This window comes from Ranitomeya variabilis, chromosome 1, assembly GCF_051348905.1.
Source record: "Ranitomeya variabilis isolate aRanVar5 chromosome 1, aRanVar5.hap1, whole genome shotgun sequence".
NCBI lineage: Eukaryota > Metazoa > Chordata > Amphibia > Anura > Dendrobatidae > Ranitomeya > Ranitomeya variabilis.
In genome coordinates, this window is record NC_135232.1 from 608,616,716 (window position 1) to 608,628,716 (window position 12,001).

Below are 12,001 nucleotides of genomic sequence, written 5' to 3' on the forward strand. Positions count from 1 at the left end.
GTGGTGTAATAATCTGCAGGATATATCACTATGTATCTGTCAGGAGGTGGAGGAGCGATGTTCTGCAGAGGTCAGTGGTGTAATAATCTGCAGGATATATCACTATGTATCTGTCAGGAGGTGGAGGAGCGATGTTCTGCAGAGAGGTCAGTGGTGTAATAATCTGCAGGATATATCACTATGTATCTGTCAGGAGGTGGAGGAGTAATGTTCTGCAGAGAGGTCAGTGGTGTAATAATCTGCAGGATATATCACTATGTATCTGTTAGGAGGTGGAGGAGAGATGTTCTGCAGAGCAGTCAGTGGTGCAATAATCTGCAGGATATATCACTATGTATCTGTCAGGAGGTGGAGGAGAGATGTTCTGCACAGAGGTCAGTGGTGTAATAATCTGCAGGATATATCACTATGTATCTGTTAGGAGGTGGAGGAGCGATGTTCTGCAGAGCAGTCAGTGGCGCAATAATCTGCAGGGTATATCACTATGTATCTGTCAGGAGGTGGAGGAGAGATGTTCTGCACAGAGGTCAGTGGTGTAATAATCTGCAGGATATATCACTATGTATCTGTTAGGAGGTGGAGGAGCGATGTTCTGCAGAGAGGTCGTGGTGTAAGGCTACGTTCACATTTGCGGTCAGCGCCGCAGCGTCGGGCGCCGCAGCGGCGCCGCATGCGTCATGCGCCCCTATATTTAACATGGGGGCGCATGGACATGCGTTGTGCTGCGTTTAGCGCCGCATGGCCGCAAGCGTTGGACGCAAGAAACGCATCAAGTTGCATTTTTTTTGCGTCCAACTTGCGGCCAAAAACGACGCATGCGGCGCAAAACGCAGCGTTTTAGCGTGCGTTTTGCCGCGTTTTTGTTGGCGTTGTGCGCTGCGGCGCCGACGCTGCGGCGCACAACGCAAATGTGAACGTAGCCTTATAATGGTGGTGTGGAGGACAGTAGCCAAGTTTAGAGCAGAGTAGCCATGGTGAGGGTGGACAAGTATCCCGTTTGTGGGCTCAGGTGGGGGCAGTACCGGCCCCCGCAGCCTCCTCCTGCCCCATCCTCCTGCCCCATCCTCCTCGGAGCCTCCTTCCCTCCGCTCTCACTCTCTGCAGTGATGATGTGAGGCGGCCCCGGCTGAGGATGTGCCAGGATGTGAGGGGCTAGAGACCACCGCTCTCCCCTGCAGGACACTGGCAGCAGACGGAAGGAGTGGCAGCAGACATCTGCAATGAATGACATCTAGCAGGCAGGGGTACGGAGCTGTAGACCCCGGGGCAGGAAGCCTGACATCCGCAGCACTGCAGAGCCTGGTGAGGAGTCGGGGGCAGATCTCTCTACAGTGTCCAGCAGGGGAGCTGCGTACACCGCTGGATGGTACCTCGCCTTCCATGCAGGTAGGAGGATGCTGGGAGCATGGGAGGCGGATAGCCGGGTCCTTTTCCTAGTTATGTCAACTTCTCCAGACTTTAGATTGCAGGGAATCGCTCACCCCCATTTATGGGATTTAGGGAAAACTGAGGCCCATCTCCAGTTATTGGGAGCTTGCTTTGAGAAGGCCGCAGTGCTGCTTGTGTCCAGCAGAGGGCGGTGCAGAGGGCGGTGCAGAGGGCGGGGCAGGTGACCCTCCTGTAGGTATTTGTTACACTTTCTAAGGTAGGACGGATATACATATGACCCGACGCAGTGTACGAGGGCCGCTGACACTATAGGGGCACCTCCGATAACCCCCAGTCCAGATTTTATAACTATAAACGTTAAACAGTTCTTTCCCTTTAAAGGGAACCTGTCACCACGTTTTTGGAAGATGGGATAAAAATAGCGTTAAATAGGGGCAGAGGTGGGCGTTACATTAGTGTGTGTGTTATGCGTTTATTACCCACCTAAGTTGCCGAAATAACTTTGCAAAGTCTCCGTTTTCGCCTGTCAATCAGGCTGGTCAGGTCGCATGGGCGTTGTCTTCCCCCAGATTTGGCGTAGTTTTCCGTTGGTGGCGTAGTGGTGTGCGCATGCCCAAAGTCCGGAATCCTCTTCCAGGGGATTTAAAATAGCGCGGTGTTCGTTATTGCATTGGTGATCGGTGGGCGCGGCCATCTTCCTTTGGCCGCGCGTGCGCAGAAGCGGCGCTCTGCTGGCCGCGGCTTCAGGAAAATGGCCGCCGCGATATCCATCTGCGCACGCGCGGCATCCCGCGGCCATTTTCCTGAAGCCGCGGCCAGCAGAGCGCCGCTTCTGCGCACGCGCGGCCAAAGGAAGATGGCCGCGCCCACCGATCACCAATGCAATAACGAACACCGCGCTATTTTAAATCCCCTGGAAGAGGATTCCGGACTTTGGGCATGCGCACACCACTACGCCACCAACGGAAAACTACGCCAAATCTGGGGGAAGACAACGCCCATGTGACCTGACCAGCCTGATTGACAGGCGAAAACGGAGACTTTGCAAAGTTATTTCGGCAACTTAGGTGGGTAATAAACGCATAACACACACACTAATGTAACGCCCACCTCTGCCCCTATTTAACGCTATTTTTATCCCATCTTCCAAAAACGTGGTGACAGGTTCCCTTTAAGGTTGGTATTATAGCAGTGGATAGCGGTATATATCAGTGTACGTACACTATAAACGGCCTCCAATTACCGGCTCCTGAGTCACATAATGGGGGAACAACGCGCCAGCGCTGGGATATTATACGGGAATAACTGCCGACCCCCTCACTCAGTCACATTCTAGTACCCTATAAATAAATAATCACGTCCCGGCAGCAAGAGATACATTGATTTTTTCATCCCTGAGCAGTAACTTAAGCTGCGTCTTAACCCCTTAATACCAGTTGTGATGTTTGCAGCACAGCTTTTCATAATCGCCTTTTGAAAGTGAGAACATTTCTGATATTGTCACTATGACGGTATGAGCGCGGTTTACTGAATATTTCTATGGCGCCATTACGGACTAACTTTTGTCAGAGATATTAAAACACTCCAACTGATTGGTTTTCTGAATGTATGAGATTAATGGACGAACAACAAGCAGTATATAAGAGACTTATTATAATAGTAATATTCTTGTACATAGGAGCAGTATTATAGTAGTTATATTCTTGTACATAGGAGCAGTATTATAGTAGTTATATTCTTGTACATGGGGCAGTATTATAGTAGATATATTCTTGTACTTAGGGGGCAGTATTATAGTAGTTATATTCTTGTACATAGGGACAGTATTATAGTAGTTATATTCTTGTACATATGGGCAGTATTATAGTAGTTATATTCTTGTACATAGGAGGCAGTATTATACTAGTTATATTCTTGTACATAGGAGCAGTATTATAGTAGTTATATTCTTGTACATAGGAGGCAGTATTATAGTAGTTATATTCTTGTACATAGGAGCAGTATTATAGTAGTTATATTCTTGTACATAGGAGGCAGTATTATACTAGTTATATTCTTGTACATAGGAGCAGTATTATAGTAGTTATATTCTTGTACATAGGGGCAGTATTGTAGTTATATTCTTGTACATATGGGCAGTATTATAGTAGTTATATTCTTGTACATAGGAGCAGTATTATAGTAGTTATATTCTTGTACATAGGAGGCAGTATTATACTAGTTATATTCTTGTACATAGGAGCAGTATTATAGTAGTTATATTCTTGTACATATGGGCAGTATTATAGTAGTTATATTCTTGTACATAGGAGCAGTATTATAGTAGTTATATTCTTGTACATAGGAGCAGTATTATAGTGGTTATATTCATGTACATAGGGGCAGTATTATAGTAGTTATATTCTTGTATATAGGGGCAGTATTATAGTAGTTATATTCTTGTACATAGAGGCAGTATTATAGTAGTTATATTCCTGTACATAGGGGGCAGTATTATATTAGATATATTCTTGTACATAAGGGCAGTATTATAGTAGTTATATTCTTGTACATAGGAGCAGTATTATAGTAGTTATATTCATGTACATAGGGGCAGTATTATAGTAGTTGTATTCATGTACATAGGGGCAGTATTATAGAACTTATATTCTTGTACATAGGAGCAGTATTATAGTAGTTATATTCTTGTACTTAGGGAGCAGTATTATACACCATGTTCCAAATTATTATGCAATTTGGATTTAAGTGTCATAAAGATTTAATTGTTTTGTTTTTCAAATAAACTCGTGGATGGTATTGTGTCTCAGGGCTCAATGGATCACTCAAATCAATCTTAAACACATGTGATAATTAGTTTTCCATGTGATTCTAATTAAAGGAAAACAACTTAAAAATGATGTTCCACATTATTAAGCAGGCCACAGGTTTCAAGCAACATGGGAAATAGAAAGGATCTCTCTGCTGCTGAAAAGTGTTAAATAGTGCAATGCCTTGGACAATGTGTGAAAACATTAGCTATTTTGTGAAAACTTAAGAGTGATCATCATACTGTGAAGAGATTTGCGACTGAAACAGAGCACAGACAGAGTTCATGCAGATAAAGGCATAATGAGGAAGGTTTCTGCCAGACAAATTCATTGGATTAAGAGAGCAGCTGCCAGAATACCATTACAAAGCAGCAGTTATTTTTAAGCTGCTGGTGCCTCTGGAGTCCCTCGAACCTCAAGGTGTAGGATCCTTCAAAGGCTTGCTGTGGTGCATAAACCTACTATTCGGCCACCCCTAAACAGTGTTCACAAGCAGAAACGGTTGCAGTGGGCCCAGACATACATGAAGACTAATTTTCAAACAGTCTTGTTTACTGATGAGTGTCGAGCAACCCTGGATGGTCCAGATGGATGGAGTAGTGGATGGTTGGTGGATGGCCACCATGTCCCAACAAGGCTGCAACAACAGCAAGGAGGTGGAGGAGTCATGTTTTGGGCTGGAATCATGGAGAAACAGCTGGTAGGGCCCTTTAAGGTTCCTGAAGGTGTGAAACTGACCTCTGCAAAGTATATAGAGTTTCTGACTGACAACTTTCCTCCATGGTATAAAAAGCAGAAACGTGCCTTCAGGAGCGAAATCATCTTCATGCATGACAATGCACCATTTCATGATGCAAAGAAAACCTCTGAGTCATTGGCTGCTATGGGCATAAAAGGAGATAAACTCATGGTGTGGCCGCCATCTTCCCCTGACCTCAACCCTATAGAGAACCTTTGGAGTATCATCAAGCAAAGGATCTATGAGGGTGGGAGGCAGTTCACATCAAAATAGCAGCTCTGGGAGGCGATTCTGACTTCATGCAAAGAAATACAAGCAGAAACTCTCCAAAAACTCACAAGTTCAATGGATGCAAGAATTGTGAAGGTGATATCAAAGAAGGGTTCCTATGGTTCCTTGGCCTGTTAGGAGGTTTTGGAGTTAAATAGCTTTTTTGTTCAGTGAATGTGACCTCCTAATGCTGCAAATTCCACAAATGAGCATTTTCAGTTCTTTAAAACATATCAAATGTTTAGAAATACTACGGTGCCTAATAATTTGGAACAGTGCATTTTGAGTTTTTATTCATTTTGGAGATTATACTGTTATCATTGGGAGGTTTCTCAAATAAAATTCGATGTATACTCTAACGGGTGATGACTTTTATTAGACTGACTGTCATTTGCACCGACCATTTAGGAAAATCCGAGAAAAATGTCATTTGCATAATAATCATAATAATTTGGAACATGGTGTAGTAGTTATATTCTTGTACATAGGGGCAGTATTATAGTAGTTATATTCTTGTATATAGGGGGCAGTATTATAGTAGTTATATTCTTGTATATAGGGGCAGTATTATAGCAGTTATATTCTTGTACATAGGGGGCAGTATTATAGTAGTTATATTCTTGTACATAGGAGCAGTATTATAGCAGTTATATTCTTGTACATAGGGGGCAGTATTATAGTAGTTATATTCTTATACATAGGGGCAGTATTATAGTAGTTATATTCTTGTACACAGGGGGCAGTATTATAGTAGTTATATTCTTGTACATAGCAGTATTATAGTATATTGTTATACATAGGGGGCAGTATTATAGTAGTTATATTCTTGTACATAGGAGCAGTATTATAGTAGTTATATTCTTGTACATATGGGCAGTATTATAGTAGTTATATTCTTGTACATAAGGGCAGTATTATAGTAGTTATATTCTTGTACATAGGGGCAGTATTATAGTAGTTATATTGTTGTGTGTAGGGGCAGTATTATAGTAGTTATATTCTTATACATAGGGGCAGTATTATAGTAGTTATATTCTTGTACATAGGGGGCAGTATAATAGTAGTTATATTCTTGTACATAGGGGCAGTATTATAGTAGTTATTTCCATATATATGAGGTTGTAGTACTTGTAACTGGAAGTATAAAGGTTAGTATGTTGTTTTTTTGTGTTGCAGGGGTTGTTAGCTCCTGATGAATGCTGATGTTGTAGATATTTGAATTGGATCCACGGCATAGATCTCCTGACACCAGAGACAGTGATTTCCTGCTCTGAGGATCTATCATGTACCCTGTGGAGGAGTGCTGTACAGTATGAGGCTATAAATGTATGGACAGAGATGTCAACGATGGTCACATATGTGAAGATGCATATAACATGCACTTATGCATGATGCAGAACTTGTCGCACAGATTTGGACCCCACAAATAAAGACCTTCAACAATGGCGTCACCTTCTTCTTCACTGGTCTTTTATGTTCTAGTTTCCTCATGAAATGCAATATGAATGTGAGTGATAAAGCCACTGAGAAAGGGCCATTGGCACCCCCAGGTCTCTGCTTTTTTAGGGGGTTGAACCTTAGTTGTATACACGTCAATGGGTTTGAGAGAACAGATGGTCCTAACACAACATTTCTGAAGGAAGATCAATTTGTGTTGCCCACATTCTCCATGGCGGCCAAAGTCCGCGTAGCCATCACCTGTGTCCTTTTCATCTCTTCTGCTTGTTTCAATGTGGCCACTCTGTGGACTATAACCCACAAGTATAGGAAAAAATCCCACATCCGCATTCTTATCATGAACTTGGTGGCCGCTGATCTCCTTATTACCTTTGTGGTCATGCCCTTGGATGCAGTATGGAACGTCACTATCCAGTGGTACGCTGGCGATGTCGCCTGCAGGATCTTGATGTTCCTCAAACTAGTGGCCATGTATTCTTCTGCCTTCGTCACTGTGGTCATCAGCCTTGACCGACGTGCCGCCATCTTAAACCCTCTGGGAATAGGAGATGCCAAGAAAAAAAACAAAACAATGTTATCTGCAGCCTGGACGCTGAGCCTTTTATTGGCTACTCCGCAGGTAAGTCCTCAAGATCCAACCAAAGTCTCCATCATCTCTGGTGTTAATAATCAGCTCTGGGAGATTAGGCAGCAAATCTGATCACTTATGAAATGTTCAATCCAAATCCTTTCCCTTTTCAGGTCTTTGTGTTTCACACGGTCAGTAGGTCGTATCCGGTCCAATTTATCCAGTGCGCCACGCTGGGCAGCTTCCATGAGCACTGGCAGGAGACACTGTACAATATGATTACCTTCTGCTGCCTCTTTTTGCTCCCACTGATAATCATGGTCTTCTGCTACACACAAATCCTTATAGAAATTTCTCGAAAGATGAAGAAAGCCTGTGGTGAGTAATAGAAGTATAACACTGTTCCTATGTACAAAAATATAACCACTATAATACTGCCCCTATCTACAAGAATATAACTACTATAATACTGCTCCTATGCACAAGAATATAACTACTATAGTACTGCCCCCTATGTACAGGAATATAACTACTATAGTACTGCCCCTATGTACAAGAATATAACTACTATAATATTGCCCCCTATGTACAAGAATATAACTACTATAATACTGCCCCGTATGTACAAGAATATAACTACTATAATACTGCCCCCTATGTACAAGAATATAACTACTATAATACTGCTCCTATGTACAAGAATATAATTACTATAATACTGCCCCCTATGTACAAGAATATAACTACTATAATACTGCTCCTATGTACAAGAATATAACTACTATAATACTGCCCTCTATGTACAAGGATATAATTACTATAATACTTCCCCATGTACAAGAATATAACTACTATAATACTGCTCCTGTGTACAAGAATATAACTACTATAATACTGCTCCTATGTACAAGAATATAACTACTATAATACTGCCTCTATGTACAAGAATATAACTACTATAATGCTGCTCCTATGTACAAGAATATTACTACTATAATACTGCCCAAATGTACAAGAATATAACTACAATAATACTGCTCCTATGTACAAGAATATAACTACTATAATACTGCCCCCCTATGTGCAAGAATATAACTGATATAATACTGCTCCTATGTACAAGAATATACCTACTATAATACTGCACCCTATGTACAGGAATATACCTACTATAATAATGCCCTTATGTACAAGAATATAACTACTATAATACTGCTCCTATGTACAGGAATATACCTGCTATAATACTGCCCCCTATGTACAAGAATATAACTACTATAATACTGCCCTCTATGTACAAGAATATGACTACTATAATACTGCTCCTTTGTAGAGGAATATAATTTTCAGGTTCTTTGCTTTTTCTTTCAGCTTCTTCTAGAGAGTTCCACCTCCGCCGCTCTTTTAATAACATTCCTCGTGCTCGGATGAGGACTTTTAAGATGTCATTAGTGATTGTACTGACGTTCATAATTTGTTGGACTCCTTACTACCTCCTCGGGATCTGGTACTGGTTCTCTCCGGATATGCTGACCCGACGAAAAGTTCCGCCATCTCTCAGCCACATCCTGTTCCTCTTCGGCCTGTTTAACGCATGCCTGGACCCCATCATCTACGGCCTCTTCACCATTCACTTCCGCAGGGAGATCAGCAGAGTCTGCCGCTGCTCCTCTTCAGGACCGGATGATACCACGTCCTTGGGGACTGGGTCTTTCCGGACTTCTATAGCCGCTGTGTCCGCAAAGAGACCCACTGGAGGCTCCCGTAAAGTTGACCTGGAGGTCACAGGAGTCGGCCTCCATTCAAGAAAATGTGAGCAGTGTAAGAGGAAAGTGGATGAGAGCTTCATGTGAGCGGTGGCCTCAAAGCACAGTGACGGTAGACCATTCGCGGAGGGTGGACTGTGGGGCAAATCCCATGGGGGTACAGAAGTTACCGCCACATCACACCCACAGGAGACGACCAAACGGAAAAGAGGGCGGTGCAGTGAGAACTTCTACACAATGATGTCATCACTGTAGGCGGAGTTACTTTACATGATGTCATCATCAGGGAGGGGATTGACCTCTGGTAACTGTTTGGCCTGGGCATTTCTACACCGGGGGTATTTATTCCTTACGGATGTTACAGAAACCATTAAAGTGATTAGTGGCCAAGTCTGGGGGGTGATTTTATTGTGTAAATGTCGCTCGCAATAAGATGCAATGAAAGTCTGTCAGAGAGGATAGTTACCAGAAAAAGCGCCTGGTTAATATAAGCAACGCTGTGTAATGTCATATATACCGCAATCACACATACACCGCTTATATGACATGTGGGGTGTAAGTATATTTACTGTTTGTACACGGGAGCCGTGGCGCGTATGTATAAACGTGCGGTACAGGTATGTACACGGGAGCCGTGGGGCGTATGTATAAACGTGCGGTATAGGTATGTACACGGGAGCCGTGGAGCGTTTGTATAAACGTGCGGTATAGGTATGTACACGGGAGCCGTGGGGCGTATGTATAAACGTGCGGTATAGGTATGTACATAGGAGCCGTGGGGCATATATATAGATGTGCGGCATAGGTATGTACACGGGAGCCGTGGAGCGTTTGTATAAACGTGCAGTATAGGTATGTACATAGGAGCCGTGGGGCATATATATAGATGTGCGGCATAGGTATGTACACAGGAGCCATGAGGCGTATGTATAAACGTGCGGTATATGTACACGGGAGCCATGGGGCGTATGTATAAACGTGCAGTATAGGTATGTACATAGGAGCCGTGGGGCATATATATAGATGTGCGGCATAGGTATGTACACGGGAGCCGTGGGGCGTATGTATAAACGTGCAGCATAGGTATGTACACGGGAGCCATGGGGCGTATGTATAAACGTGCAGTATAGGTATGTAAACGGGAGCCGTGGGGCGTATGTATAAACGTGCAGCATAGGTATGTACACAGGAGCCATGGGGCGTATGTATAAACGTGCGGTATAGGTATGTACACGGGAGCCATGGGGGGTATGTATAAACGTGCGGTATAGGTATGTACACGGGAGCCGTGGGGCGTATGTATAAACGTGCGGTATAGGTATGTACACGGGAGCCGTGGGGCGTATGTATAAACGTGCGGTATAGGTATGTACACGGGAGCCGTGGGGCGTATGTATAAACGTGCGGTATAGGTATGTACACGGGAGCCATGGGGCGTATGTATAAACGTGCGGTATAGGTATGTACACAGGAGCCATGGGGCGTATGTATAAACGTGCGGTATAGGTATGTACACAGGAGCCGTGGGGCGTATGTATAAACGTGCAGTATAGGTATGTACACGGGAGCTGTGGGGCGTATGTATAAATGTGCGGTATAGGTATGTACACGGGAGCCGTGGGGCGTATGTATAAACGTGCGGTATAGGTATGTACACGGGAGCTGTGGGGCGTATGTATAAACGTGCAGTATAGGTATGTACACGGGAGCCGTGGGGCGTATGTATAAACGTGCGGTATAGGTATGTACACAGGAGCCGTGGGGCGTATGTATAAACGTGCAGTATAGGTATGTACACGGGAGCCATGGGGCGTATGTATAAACGTGCGGTATAGGTATGTACACAGGAGACGTGGGGCGTATGTATAAACGTGCGGTATAGGTATGTACACAGGAGACGTGGGGCGTATGTATAAACGTGCAGTACAGGTATGTACACGGGAGCCGTGGGGCGTATGTATAAACGTGCGGTATAGGTATGTACACGGGAGCCATGGGGCGTATGTATAAACGTGCGGTATAGGTATGTACACAGGAGACGTGGGGCGTATGTATAAATGTGCGGTATAGGTATGTACACGGGAGCAGTGGGGGCGGATGTATAAACGTGCGGTATAGGTATGTACACGGGAGCCGTGGGGCGTATGTATAAACATGCGGTATAGGTATATACACAGGAGCAGTGGGGGCGGATGTATAAACGTGCGGTATAGGTATGTACATGGGAGCCGTGGGGCATATGTATAAACGTGCGGTATAGGTATGTACATAGGAGCCGTGGGGCATATGTATAAACGTGCGGTATATAGTATGTACACAGGAGCCGTGGGGCTATATATAAATGTGCGGTATAGTCATGTATGATACGGGAGGTACATTTATGTCTGTACACATGATCTCCCCATGGTTAGGACACATCTCTCTGTACTATCGATTGAGCCTTGCTCCTGCCCATAACAGAAGGACTGCCAGCATGGCCTTGACTTGTCACGCTGTCCTCCTCCGTTCACTTGTTGCATGTGCTGTGTATTCCAGGAATCACAGCCACTGAATTACTTCTCATCTCTCCCAGCTGGAGTAAGACAACTACAGGTCTCAGCATACCCTGACAGTGGGGGGCTCTAGTTGCATGTATGGAGTGTGAGGATCCCTGAGTCCCCATAGTGATCTGACCCCGGTGATACTACATCAAGTGGTAATATGTCAGTGTGGTGTCAGGGCGCCCTCTGCTGGGAGACTCTGGGAGAGCAGTGTGTAAAACATACCTTATATATCACACTGGCAAAAGTGCAGACACCACCTGCTGGGACCAACCCAAACTGCATCACAGATCCACAACTTGTTCTGCACACTCATTCTGTAGAGAGTTTGTTACAATGTATCAGTCCAGGCTATTGTCTGAAGTAAAACGCAGCAGCAGTACAACTCTCCCCCGTGCTTTGTTACAGTGTATCAGTGCAAGTGCTCCCACAGGTCTTTGGCTGTAACCAAGAGCGCTCCATTC

The 12,001-nt window shown here is 44.2% G+C and overlaps 1 protein-coding gene across 1 annotated transcript; it reads left to right on the forward strand.

The window, feature by feature from the left end:
* Positions 1 to 1,092: 1,092 nt before the first annotated feature.
* LOC143809113 (gonadotropin-releasing hormone II receptor-like) lies at positions 1,093 to 9,389 on the forward strand. Its single transcript, XM_077292293.1, has 4 exons — positions 1,093 to 1,386; positions 6,382 to 7,282; positions 7,405 to 7,609; positions 8,603 to 9,389. The coding sequence occupies exons 2-4, from the start codon at positions 6,590 to 6,592 to the stop codon at positions 9,082 to 9,084; spliced, it is 1,380 nt and encodes a 459-aa protein (XP_077148408.1). The 5' UTR covers positions 1,093 to 1,386; positions 6,382 to 6,589; the 3' UTR covers positions 9,085 to 9,389.
* Positions 9,390 to 12,001: the final 2,612 nt, after the last annotated feature.

Bases quoted from the DNA above. Each gene is read 5' to 3' on its own strand.
- LOC143809113 (XM_077292293.1), top strand. From the start codon at position 6,590: ATGCATGATGCAGAACTTGTCGCACAGATTTGGACCCCACAAATAAAG. The intron at 7,283-7,404 runs GTAAGTCCTCAA...TTCCCTTTTCAG, and splicing joins TTTTATTGGCTACTCCGCAG to GTCTTTGTGTTTCACACGGT. The intron at 7,610-8,602 runs GTGAGTAATAGA...TTTTTCTTTCAG, and splicing joins AAAGATGAAGAAAGCCTGTG to CTTCTTCTAGAGAGTTCCAC.